Raw genomic sequence first — 13,322 nt, 5'->3', positions numbered from 1 at the left:
ATTGAGGGTCACAGTATGGGTGTCAGTGATTGAGGGTCACAGTATGGGGGTCAGTGATTGAGGGTCACAGTATGAGTGTCAGTGATTGAGGGTCACAGTATGGGGGTCAGTGATTGAGGGTCACAGTGTGGGGGTCAGTGATTGAGGGTCACAGTGTGGGGGTCAGTGATTGTGGGTCACGGTATGGGTGTCATTGATTGAGGGTCACGGTATGGGGGTCAGTGATTGAGGGTCACAGAATGGGTGTCAGTGATTGAGGGTCACCGTATGGGTGTCAGTGATTGAGGGTCACGGTATGGGTGTCAGTGATTGAGGGTCACGGTATGGGGGTTATTGATTGAGGGTCACGGTATGGGGGTCAGTGATTAAGGGTCACAGTATGAGTGTCAGTTATTGAGGGTCACATTATTTGGGTCAGTGATTGAGGGTCACAGTATGGGGGTCAGTGATTGAGGGACACGGTATGGGGGTCAGTGATTGAGGGTCACAGTATGGGGGTCATTGATTGAGGGTCACACTATGGGGGTCAGTGATTGAGGGTCACGGTATGGGTGTCATTGATTGAGGGTCACGGTATGGGTGTCAGTGATTGAGGGTCACAGAATGGGTGTCAGTGATTGAGGGTCACCGTGTGGGTGTCAGTGATTGAGGGTCACGGTGTGGTTGTCAGTGATTGAGGGTCACGGCATGAGTGTTGGTGATGGAGGGTCACGGTATGGGGGTTAGTGATTGAGGGTCACAGTATGAGTATCAGCGATTGAGGGTCACAGTGTGGGTGTCAGTGATTGAGGGTCACGGTATGGGGGTTATTGATTGAGGATCACGGTATGGGGGTCAGTGATTGAGGGTCACAGTATGAGTGTCAGTGATTGAGGGTCACAGTATGGGGGTCAGTGATTGAGCGTCACGGTATGGGGTTCAGTGATTGAGGGTCACAGTATGAGGGTCATTGATTGAGGGTTACGGTTTGGGGGTCAGTGATTGAGGGTCACGGTATGGGTGTCATTGATTGAGGGTCACGGTATGGGGGTCAGTGAGTGAGGGTCACAGAATGGGTGTCAGTGATTGAGGGTCACAATATGGGTGTCAGTGATTGAGGGTCACGGTATGAGTGTTAGTGATTGAGGGTCACAGTATGAGTGTCAGCGATTGAGGGTCATTGTATGGGGGTCAGTGATTGAGGGTCACAGTCTGAGTGTCAGTGATTGAGGGTCACAGTATGGGTGTCAGTGATTGAGGGTCACGGAATGGGGGTTATTGATTGAGGGTCACGGTATGGGGGTCAGTGATTGAGGGTCACAGTATGGGGGCCAGTGATTGAGGGTCACAGTATGGGGGTCAGTGATTGAGGGCCACGGTATGGGGGTCAGTGATTGAGGGTCACAGTGTGGGGGTCATTGATTGAGGGTCACAGTATGGGGGTCATTGATTGAGGGTCACCGTATGGGTGTCAGCGATTGAGGGTCACGGCATGAATGTTAGTGATTGAGGGTCACGGTATGGGGGTTAGTGATTGAGGGTCACAGTATGAGTGTCAGCAATTGAGGGTCACAGTATGGGTGTCAGTGATTGAGGGTCACAGTATGGGGGTCAGTGATTGAGGGTCACGGTATGGGGTTCAGTGATTGAGGGTCACAGTATGAGTGTCAGTGATTGTGGGTCACAGTATGGGGGTCAGTGATTGAGGGTCACAGTATGGGGGTCAGTGATTGAGGGTCACGGTATGGGGTTCAGTGATTGAGGGTCACTGTATGGGGGTCATTGATTGAGGGTCGCGGTATGGGGGTCAGTGATTGAGGGTCACAGTATGGGGGTCAGTGATTGAGGGTCACAGTATGGGGGTCAGTGATTGAGGGTCACGGTATGGGGGTCATTGATTGAGGGTCACAGTATGGGGGTCAGTGATTGAGAGTCACGGTATGAGTGTCAGTGATTGAGGGTCACAGTGTGGGTGTTAGTGATTGAGGGTCACAGTCTGAGTGTCAGTGATTGAGGGTCACAATATGAGTGTCAGTGATTGAGGGTCACGGTATGAGTGTCAGTGATTGAGGGTCACAGTATGGGTGTTAGTGATTGACGGTCACAGTATGAGTGTCAGTGATTGAGGGTCACGGTATGAGTGTCAGTGATTGAGGGTCACAGTATGAGTGTTAGTGATTGAGGGTCACGGTATGGGGGTTAGTGATTGAGGGTCACAGTATGAGTGTCAGCGTTTGAGGGTCACAGTATGGGTGTCAGTGATTGAGGGTCACGGTATGGGGGTCAGTGATTGAGGGTCACGGTATGGGGGTCAGTGATTGAGGGTCACAGTATGGGTGTCATTGATTGATGATCACGGTATGGGGGTCAGTGATTGAGGGTCACAGTATGGGGGTCATTGATTGAGGGTCACTATATGGGGGTCAGTGATTGAGGGTCATGGTATGGGTGTCATTGATTGAGGGTCACGGTATGGGGGTCAGTGATTGAGGGTCACAGTATGGGGGTCAGTGATTGAGGGTCACGGTATGGGTGTTAGTGATCACTGACACCCATACTGTGTCCCTCAAATCATTGACATCCAAAACATGGCCTTCTATCATTGACACCAACATGACTAAAACAGATTATCTGATCATTTATCTCATTGTTGTTTGTGGGATCTTGCTGTGTGCAAATTGGCTGATGCGTTTCACTGCATTACACCAGTGACCAAACTTCAAACGTACTTCATTGGCTGTGAAGTGCTTTGGGGCGTACTGTTGTCGTGAAAATGTGCTATACAAATGTAAATTCTTTTAGTGTTGACAAACTCTTTCAATCTCTGTTGATTTGGGAGCGAGACGTTTAAAAACCAGGAGGCAGACACTTGGGGGGTGAATTTCCGTAGTGGTTCTCCCACTGATCAGCCGTGGCTTTGGCAGAAACCCTGGAAAAACTCCGTAAACTATGCCGCTTTACCAGTGGCTCTCCAGTCCAAGTTACATCATTATGCAGCAGAGAAGGAGGCCATTCAGCCCATATTGCCTGTGCCGGCTCTTTGAAAGAGCTATCCAATTAGTCCCACTCCCTTGCTCTTTCCCCATAACCCAGCAAATTTCTCCTTTTGAAGAACATGTCCAATTCCCTATTGAAAGTTACTCCTGAATCTGCTTCCATCACCCTTTCAGGCAGTGCATTCCAGATCATAACAACTCCCTGTGTAAAAAAATCTCATTTCCCTCTGGCTTTTTTTTGCCAATTATCTTAAATCTGTGTCCTCTGGTTATCGACACTCCTGCCACTGGAAACAGTTTCTCCTTATTTACTCTGTCAAAACCGTTCATAATTTTGAACACCTCTACTAAATCTCCCCTTAACCTTCTCCGCTCTAAGGAGAACAACCCCATCTTCTCCAGTCTCTCCACATAACTGAAGTCCCTCATCCCTGGTACCATTCTAGTAAATCTTCTCTGCACCCTCTCTAAGGCCTTGGTATCCTTCCTAAATTATGGTGCCCAGAATTGGACACCAGACTCCAGCTGGTGTCTAACCAGTGTTTTATGAAGGTTCACATCGTTCACCTGACGAAGGAGGAAGCCTCCGAAAGCTTGTGAATTTAAAATAAAATTGCTGGACTATAACTTGGTGTTGTAAAATTGTTTACAATTATGAAGGTTTAGCATAAGTTCCTTGCTTTTGTCCTCTATTAATAAAGGCCAGGATCCCCCATGCCTAGTTAGCAAGCCTTCTCATCTTGCCCTGCCACCTTCAAAGGTTTGTGTGTGTGAACCCCATTTTGGCGGAGAAGCAGGAAATTCTGCCCTCTGAGAGTCAGGTAGCAGCAGGGTGCTGAGGGAGGGTCTCCACCCCACTCAGGGTGCTGAGGGAGAGCCCCCACCCTGCTCAGGGTGCTGAGGGAGAGCCCCCACCCTGCTCAGGGTGCTGAGGGAGAGCCCCCACTCTGCTCAGGGTGCTGAGGGAGAGCCCCCACCCTGCTCAGGGTGCTGAGGGAGAGCCCCCACACTGCTCAGGGTGCTGAGGGAGAGCCCCCACCCTGCTCAGGGTGCTGAGGGAGAGCCCCCACCCTGCTCAGGGTGCTGAGGGAGAGCCCCCACCCTGCTCAGGGTGCTGAGGGAGAGCCCCCACCCTGCTCAGGGTGCTGAGGGAGAGCCCCCACCCTGCTCAGGGTGCTGAGGGAGGGTCTCCACCCTGCTCATGGTGCAGAGGGAGAGCCCCCACCCCGCTCAGGGTGCTGAGGGAGGGTCTCCACCCCGCTCAGGGTGCTGAGGGAGAGCCCCCACCCTGCTCAGGGTGCTGAGGGAGGGTCTCCACCCTGCTCAGGGTGCTGAGGGAGAGCCCCCACTCTGCTCAGGGTGCTGAGGGAGAGCCCCCACCCTGCTCAGGGTGCTGAGGGAGAGCCCCCACTCTGCTCAGGGTGCTGAGGGAGGGTCTCCACCCTGCTCAGGGTGCTGAGGGAGGGGCTCCTCCCCACTCAGGGTGCTGAGGGAGGGTCTCCTCCCCACTCAGGGTGCTGAGGGAGGGTCTCTGCTCTACTCAGGGTACTGAGGGAGTGTCTCCTCCCCGCTCAGGGTGCTGAGGGAGGGTCTCCATCCTGCTCAGGGTGCTGAGGGAGAGCCCCCACTCTGCTCAGGGTGCTGAGGGAGGGTCTCCACCCTGCTCAGGGTGCTGAGGGAGGGGCTCCTCCCCACTCAGGGTGCTGAGGGAGGGTCTCCTCCCCACTCAGGGTGCTGAGGGAGGGTCTCTGCTCTACTCAGGGTACTGAGGGAGGGTCTCCTCCCTGCTCAGGGTGCTGAGGGAGGGTCTCCTCCCCGCTCAGGGTGCTGAGGGAGTGTCTCCTCCCCGCTCAGTGTGCTGAGGGAGTGTCTCCTCCCCGCTCAGGGTGCTGAGGGAGAGTCTCCACCCTGCTCATGGTGCAGAGGGTGAGCCCCCACACTGCTCAGGGTGCTGAGGGAGGGTCTCCGCTCTGCTCAGGGTGCTGAGGGAGGGTCTCCACTCCGCTCAGGGTGCTGAGGGAGGGTCTCCACCCCACTCAGGGTGCTGAGGGAGGGTCTCCACCCTGCTCAGGGTGCTGAGGGAGGGTCTCCACCCCGCTCAGGGTGCTGAGGGAGGGTCTCCACTCTGCTGAGGGTGCTGAGGGAGGGTCTCCACCCCGCTCAGGGTGCTGAGGGAGGGTGTCCACCCTGCTCAGGGTGCTGAGGGAGGGTGTCCACCCCGCTCAGGGTGCTGAGGGAGGGTCTCCTCCCCGCTCAGGGTGCTGAGGGAGGGTCTCCTCCCCGCTCAGGGTGCTGAGGGAGGGTCTCCTCCCCGCTCAGGGTGCTGAGGGAGTGTCTCCTCCCCGCTCAGGGTGCTGAGGGAGGGTCTCCTCCCCGCTCAGGGTGCTGAGGGAGGGTCTCCACTCTGCTCAGGGTGCTGAGGGAGGGTCTCAACTCTGCTCAGGGTGCTGAGGGAGGGTCTCCACCCTGCTCAGGGTGCTGAGGGAGGGTCTCCTCCCCGCTCAGGGTGCTGAGGGAGGGTCTCCACTCTGCTCAGGGTGCTGAGGGAGGGTCTCCTCCCCGCTCAGGGTGCTGAGGGAGGGTCTCCACTCTACTCAGGGTGCTGAGGGAGGGTCTCCTGCCCGCTCAGGGTGCTGAGGGAGGGTCTCCACTCTACTCAGGGTGCTGAGGGAGGGTCTCCACTCTACTCAGGGTGCTGAGGGAGTGTCTCCTCCCCGCTCAGGGTGCTGAGGGAGGGTCTCCTCCCCGCTCAGGGTGCTGAGGGAGGGTCTCCACTCTGCTCAGGGTGCTGAGGGAGGGTCTCAACTCTGCTCAGGGTGCTGAGGGAGGGTCTCCACCCCGCTCAGGGTGCTGAGGGAGGGTCTCCTCCCCGCTCAGGGTGCTGAGGGAGGGTCTCCACTCTGCTCAGGGTGCTGAGGGAGGGTCTCCTCCCCACTCAGGGTGCTGAGGGAGGGTCTCCACTCTACTCAGGGTGCTGAGGGAGGGTCTCCTCCCCGCTCAGGGTGCTGAGGGAGGGTCTCCACTCTACTCAGGGTGCTGAGGAAGGGTCTCCTCCCTGCTCAGGGTGCTGAGGAAGGGTCTCCTCCCCACTCAGGGTGCTGAGGGAGGGTCTCCTCCCCGCTCAGGGTGCTGAGGGAGGGTCTCCACCCTGCTCAGGGTGCTGAGGGAGGGTCTCCACTCTGCTCAGGGTGCAGAGGGACGCTCTCCTCCCCGCTCAGGGTGCTGAGGGAGGGTCTCCTCCCCGCTCAGGGTGCTGAGGGACGGTCTCCTCCCCGCTCAGGGTGCTGAGGGACGGTCTCCTCCCCGCTCAGGGTGCTGAGGGACGGTCTCCTCCCCGCTCAGGGTGCTGAGGGACGGTCTCCTCCCCGCTCAGGGTGCTGAGGGAGGGTCTCCACTCTGCTCAGGGTGCTGAGGGAGGGTCTCCACTCTGCTCAGGGTGCTGAGGGAGGGTCTCCTCCCCGCTCAGGGTGCTGAGGGAGGGTCTCCATCCTGCTCAGGGTGCTGAGGGAGGGTCTCCACCCCGCTCAGGGTGCTGAGGAAGGGTCTCCTCCCCGCTCAGGGTGCTGAGGGAGGGTCTCCACCCCGCTCAGGGTGCTGAGGGAGGGTCTCCACCCCGCTCAGGGTGCTGAGGGAGGGTCTCCTCCCCGCTCAGGGTGCTGAGGGAGGGTCTCCTCCCCGCTCAGGGTGCTGAGGGAGGGTCTCCTCCCCGCTCAGGGTGCTGAGGGAGGGTCTCCACCCTTGTCAGGGTGCTGAGGGACGCTCTCCACCCCGCTCAGGGTGCTGAGGGAGGGTCTCCTCCCCGCTCAGGGTGCTGAGGGACGCTCTCCTCCCCGCTCAGCGGGGGCTCAGGGTCTTCAGCAGCGGCTCTGAGGGCGGTGCAGCGACGTTCGGGAGAGAAGACGATGACATCGACAGAACCTGCGTTCCTCCGACGTCACCACGTTGCCCTCCCGCATGAGGTACGCGGGAAGCGGTGACGGAGAGCTCAGAGTGGGGGAGGGGAAGCGGCGCGCATTCTTTCGGCGGAGAGGGGTTCCTCTGACAATATGGCGACCGGGGACCTCGGATTGTGAGCGACGGTTGCAGCGGCGCCTTTGTGCAGGGGCCTGTGCGGAGCTGGGCTGTGGCGGTTCCTCTTTGATCTGGGGTATCCGGTTAGGCCGTTGGCCGCTCGGTGGTAGCGGAGCCGGCCTGGTTTCCAGGGGTCGGGGGGGGGGGGGGGTGGGCAGGAGGAGGGGGAAGGTGGGGGGGGGGTGGTTAGGATAGTGGGGGAAAGACTGGCGGCCTAGCGCGGGCTCGGGGTGAGGAGAAGCCTGAGGGCGGGCGGGAGGGTGGGAGGAGGAGGGGGCGGCCGGGGGCCGGCGATGAAGAGACAGAGCGAGCGCGACTCGAGCCCCGGCTCGGCCCCGGGCAGCGGGCCCGGCGGCAGGTCGGCCAAGAGGCCCCGGGAGCGGGAACGGGAGCGAGAACGGGAGAGTCGGGGTGGACGCGAAGAGTGCGACGGGGCCCGAGGAGGGGGAGGCGGCAACTACCATAAGGCCGGCCTCAGCGCCAAACACCCGGTCCGGAGTAGGAGTAGGAGCCGGGACAGGCCAGGGGGAGGAGGAGGAGGGGGGGAGAAATCCAACAGTAACAGCCGCAGGGAGGAGAGGGGGGACCACCACCATCACCACCACCACCATGAGCCTGCCAGCTCTGCCAGGCTGCCCTCCGCCAGGACCAGCTCTGCCCAGAAAAACAAAGGCGACAACAGCAGGCCCGCCGGCCTGGAGTACAAGACCCTGGTGGTCAGCAACCTGGGCTCGCAGCTGACCGACGAGGCCGTGGAGGACGGCCTCTTCCACGAGTTCAAGAAGTTTGGGGAGGTGAGCGTCAATGCCACCCACACCCCCGAGGGGGGCCGGCTGGCGTACGTGCACTTCCGGCACCACGAGGACGCCAAGGAGGCTCGGCACGCCAAGGGCCGGCTGGTGCTCTACGACCGGCCCCTCAAAATCGAACCGGTGTACCCCAAGAGGAGGAGCTGCACTCCGCCGGAGGTCAACTACGTGCCCATCCACACCGGGTACCAGTATCGGCAGCGCTCTTTGTCGCCGGGGGCCTGCGCCCTCCGAGATCAAAGGACGAGACATGCCAATTATCCCATCGAGGCAGTGCCACTGCCGAGGGAGCGGGAGCGGTCGTTAGATCATTATGGGCTGTACGACGAGCGAGGGCGCGCTTACAGCTACCCCGTGCAGGAGGACGATTTGATGCCCGAGGACGATAAGCGGGCCACCAGGAATTTGTTCATTGGCAACCTGGACCACAACATCTCGGAGAGCGATTTGAGGCGTGCTTTTGAGAAGTACGGCATCATCGAGGAGGTGGTCATCAAGCGCCCGCCCCGGGGGCAAGGGGGCGCCTACGGGTTCTTAAAGTTTCAAAATTTGGACATGGCACACCGGGCCAAGGTGGCCATGTCGGGCCGGGTGATTGGCAGGAACCATGTTAAAATTGGATACGGCAAAGCCAACCCGACGACTCGCTTGTGGGTGGGTGGGCTTGGGCCCCTGACCTCGCTGGCCGCCCTCGCCCGGGAGTTTGACCGGTTTGGCAGCATTCGCACCATTGACTATGTTAAAGGCGACAGCTTTGCTTACATACAGTACGAGAGCTTGGATGCCGCTCAGGCAGCCTGTGCCCAGATGCGGGGCTTTCCTCTCGGGGGGCCCGACCGACGGCTGAGGGTCGACTTTGCCAAGGTGGAAGATGCTCGCTACCAGCAGCCCTACCCGCAGGCGGCGCTGCCGGTGCACTACGAGCTTCTGGCCGACGGGTACGGCCGGCACCGGAGTCTGGAGCGGGAGGCCCGGGCACGGGATAGGACCCCGCCCCTCCCCCTGTACCACGAGCGGGAGAGGAACTACTTGGACGGTGACTGGAGCAGCCCAGCCAAGGCCCTGGACCGCCGCAACAACGCTGACGGCTACGCCGCCTCCATCCGTAGCCGCAGCCGGGACCGCTGGCCCAGCGAGCGGGAGAATGACCGTGGGGTCGCCGCTACCAACAAGCCATGGGAGGAACGGCGGAAGCGCCGGAGCCTCTCCAATGACCGTACCCGGCCTGTCCCCTCGCCCTACGAGGAGCGGGCGAGGGCCAAACCCCGGGGCTCGTTGGAGCCGAGTCCCGACAAGAGGAGCCGGGACGCCCGCGGGGCAGACGGCGCGGCCGAGAAGGAGCAGGTCACCGCTGTCCCCCCGGAGGATCGGCGCCCGCCCCTCGAGGACAAGGCACTCTTGGACGCCCACGAGCCCCTGCTGCTCAAAAAGAAAGACAGTGAGCGCAATCACAGAACTAGTGAGATTGAGCCCGAGACTAAAGCTTGCGTTGAGGCTCCGAAACCAGAGACCAAGAAGCCGGCCAATTTGCTGGAGTTTGCCCAGGCGCTGACGCTCGCCTGGAACGGCGTCCTTGTGCTCAAAAACAGCTGCTTTCCGACCAACATGTTCACGCTAGAGGGAGACGTGGCCATTACCCACGCCCTCCTGAAGGACTCGGCGACTGGCGCCCGGGTGTCTCAGCTGAAGATCGCGCAGCGCCTCCGCCTTGACCAGCCCAAGTTGGACGAGGTGACCCGCCGGATCAAGCAGGGTAGCCCCGACGGCTATGCCGTGCTGCTCGCAGTGCAGGCCCCCCAGGGGGCTGAGGGCGGCGACGGGGCCGTGGCGGTGGAACCTGGACTCCAGCAGCGGCTCCTGCGCAATCTGGTGTCGTACCTGAAGCAGAAGCAGGCGGCGGGGGTGATCAGTTTGCCCGTCGGCGGGGCCAAGGACAAGGACAACGCGGGCATGCTGTACGCCTTCCCGCCCTGCGTCTTCTCCCAGCAGTTCCTGCAGACAGCCATGAGGACATTGGGGAAAGTGGATGAAGAGCATTTGATTGTGGTAATAGTACGGGACTCTGTCTGAGAGAGAGAGACTGCTTCACCTCGAATAAAGTGTAACTCCTCTTGTTGGGACTGCCAATTCAGTTCAAGTGTCTTTGGGACAATGATTGCTAAACCAAACAAATGTGTGTCTGCACCAGAACTTTTAGTTGTCTAATTCTGTAGTCTGTTTTTACCATTTACCATAATAGCCCTTTTATTCCTTCCAAGTGGAATTTTAGGCCAGTGCTGAACTTTGACCTTTCATTTGTTTGGTTTTTTAAAAAAAAATATTGGTTGTATGAAGAAAGTTCTGAATTGTCAGTAAAGCTGCGTCTAACGTTGTATTTTTAATTCTGTTCTGTCCTTGACTTTTCTTTCACATTTCCAACGGTTAACGGTGCAGAGTGAGAGAATTATCAATACTGTCCCTTAGTGCTTTAAAGTCCATTGTTGTTTCTTAAATAACTGAAGCTGATGGGCATGAGACAATATAAAAACGGGGATTTGATTCATGAGTCTGCAGTAAATTGCAGAGTGCGAACGGCAAACCAAGATAAATGATTCTGTAAGGAATTTATTTTAAGCAACTCGGGTCTCATTTTTTTGCAAGAATATGACTTGTACTGAGTTCTCCCCATTGGGTGGTCTGTATCTGAGATGTTCTGTACCTCTCACAACCTCTCCAAGTTTCTCTGTACCCTTTCAGCTTCCCTGTGTGTGTGTGTGTTTCTCCACTTTTTTATTTTTGTAAATTAAAACTCACTTGTCCCCCCTCCCCGCCTTATTTTGTGTATGTCCTCCATCCCACAAGGTTGCTGCACCTGTCTTCCAACTTCCTCTACCCCCTCCATCTGTATATACAATTCTACTTGCCTCTGCCTTTGTTTAAGCCTACACTCACCTTCATGTACATGCCTTTCCTCCACACCTTGTGCTTGCCTGCCTCTGTGTCCTTCACCTGTGTGTCTCTCCCTGCTATAAACTTCGTTCTCCCTTCCCCTTCTATCTGTCTCTCTCTCCATGGCATACATCTATCTTCCCCACTCCCTTCTGCTTATGTCTCTGCCTGCTAGACATCTTTCTCTGTCTCTCCTTGTTATACATCACTGTCTCTTCCCCCTTGGGTGTATTTCTCCCCTGCTGTACACCTCTCCATCCCACTTGTGTATGTCTCTCTCTCTCTCTCTCTCTCTCTCCCGCGCCCGCCCCTCCCAGCCTCCCCGCCCCTCCCAGCCTCTCCCCCCCACCCCCCCCCCCCCCCCCCCGCGCGTGCGCCCCTCCCAGCCTCCCCCGCGCGCGTGCGCCCCTCCCAGCCTCCCCCCCCCCACCGCGCGCCCCTCCCAGCCTCCCCCCCACGCGCGCCCCTCCCAGCCTCTCCCCCCCCCCCCCCCCGCGACTACAAGGAAGGCTGCAGTGGTTCCTGGCTCTCGATATCCTTTGATCCAGTGATCAACAGTGTCTGGTTTATATGGTAGTTTAACAAGTTTCTATAATATTCATCACTGTAGCTCTGTATAAGCTGCAGAAACTTTCCACGTTTTATGCTATACACTTCTTTCTCTCCCTCCCCCTTCCCTCTGTGTGACTCTCCATGCCATACATCTTTTTCTTCCACTCCCTTCTGTGTATGTCTCTCCCTGCTGTACACCATTCCCACTTCTCTGTGTATGTCTTTCCTCCTCCTCCCCCCCCCCCCCCCCCCCCCTCGCGTGTCTCCCCTTCCACTCCACACGTCTCACCCCCAACCCCCACCAAGAGTGCATGATGATGCCGTTGCTTGGTAACTACTCACTGGAAAGCAGCTTTAAGGAAGGTTGGATTGGTTCCTGTCTCTCGATGGCCTTCCTTGATCCAGTGATCAACAGTGTCTGGTTTATATGGTAGTTTAACAAGTTTCTGTAATATTCATCACTGTACTCCTGTTTAAGCTGTAGAAACTCTTTCCATGTTTTATTGATGGTGAATCTCAGTTGAAGGCCGTGGTCCTTTGTGCAGGCTGAAAATAGCAGGTGAGAAGAGTGGTTAAGTGACATCAAGCTTGGTTTTTACAAGAATGTAGATTATAGGATGAAAGGATGACTGAGGGATGTAAGGAGTTCTTAGGAAAGAATGAGCCAGAATAGGAAATGGAGCGATGAGTCTTAATGTCAATACCCTGAGGATGTTGGGAGCACAAAGTGTGTGGTGTACTTGGAGTTTAGGGGGAATAAGACAGGAAAGTTCAGAGGAGCATTGACCATGCTCAGGAAGGGACCTCCAAATTACCACATTTTGCCGAATGATGCGGTGAGTGTGATTTGATATGTGTGATTGTGATTTATATGGTGTGTGCAATTCATATGAAAAGTGTAAATGATGAGGTGAGTGGGAATGAAATGGTCAGTGTGTAATTAACATGGTGATTGTGTGAATGATATGGTGAGTGATTGATATGAAGGTGGGTGTGAATGATGAGAGGGTGGGTGGGAGTGATAGTGAATGTGGCAATGATAGTGTGAATGATGGTCACTGTAATTGATATGGTGAGTGTGAATATGGTAGGTGTGATGTGAGTGTGGGAATGATATGATAAGTGATTGATATGAGTACGTGATTTATATGATGTGTCTGATATGGTCTGTGTATGAATGATACGGTCAGTGTGATTGATGTGAGTGGGTATGAAATGGTGGGTGTAGGAATGATATTGACAGTGGGATGGATATGGTGAGTGGGAGGGATATGTGAATGATGTCTGTGATAAGGTGAATGTGCAATGGTGTGGGAATGGTGGGTATGGGAGTGATAAGGTGGATGTGGGAATGGTATTGTCTGCTTGATACATTGGGAGTGGGTAAAGTGAGTAGGAGTGGTATTGATGGTGTGATTGAGACGATGAGAGTCTGAGTGATATGGTCAGTGTGAATGATATGGTGATTGAATGATACGGTGGGTGGGAATGATACGGTGGGTGGGAATGATACGGTGGGTGGGTGGGAATGATACGGTCGGTGTGATGTAAGTGTGGGAATGATAGTGAATGTAGCAATGATATTGGTGATAATGATATGGTAAGTGTGATTGATATGAATCTGTGATTGTGATTTATATGATATGGTCAATGTATGAATGATGGTGAGTGTGTAATTGATATGGTGAGTGTGAATGATGTGGGTGTGGGAATGATAGTGAATGTGACAATGATACTGTCAGTGGGCATGATATGGTGATTGTGATTTATACGATGTGTGTGAATGATGTGGTCAGTAAGTGATCAGATGAGTGAGTAATAAGGTGGGCGTGTGAATGATATGGTGGTTGTGGAAATGGATATGGTCTGTGTGAGTGATAGTGTGTGATACGATGAGTGAGTGATATGGTCAGTGTGATAAGGTACGTGTGATTGATAGGGTGAGTGGGAATGATAGTGTGTAATTGATACGGTCAGTGTGAATGAT

General features: G+C 56.2%; 1 protein-coding gene across 1 annotated transcript; it reads left to right on the top strand.

The window, feature by feature from the left end:
• The first annotated feature begins 7,314 nt into the window (after positions 1-7,314).
• On the top strand, positions 7,315-10,236 carry rbm15b (RNA binding motif protein 15B). Its single transcript, XM_067999005.1, has one exon. The coding sequence runs from the start codon at positions 7,340-7,342 to the stop codon at positions 9,923-9,925; it is 2,586 nt and encodes an 861-aa protein (XP_067855106.1). The 5' UTR covers positions 7,315-7,339; the 3' UTR covers positions 9,926-10,236.
• The last annotated feature ends 3,086 nt before the right edge of the window (positions 10,237-13,322 follow it).

Source organism: Heptranchias perlo, chromosome 17 (assembly GCF_035084215.1).
Source record: "Heptranchias perlo isolate sHepPer1 chromosome 17, sHepPer1.hap1, whole genome shotgun sequence".
In the NCBI taxonomy this organism is placed as follows: Eukaryota; Metazoa; Chordata; class Chondrichthyes; order Hexanchiformes; family Hexanchidae; genus Heptranchias; species Heptranchias perlo.
The sequence above is the reverse complement of the archived record's forward strand: the minus strand, read 5'-3'. Positions and strand labels throughout refer to the sequence as shown.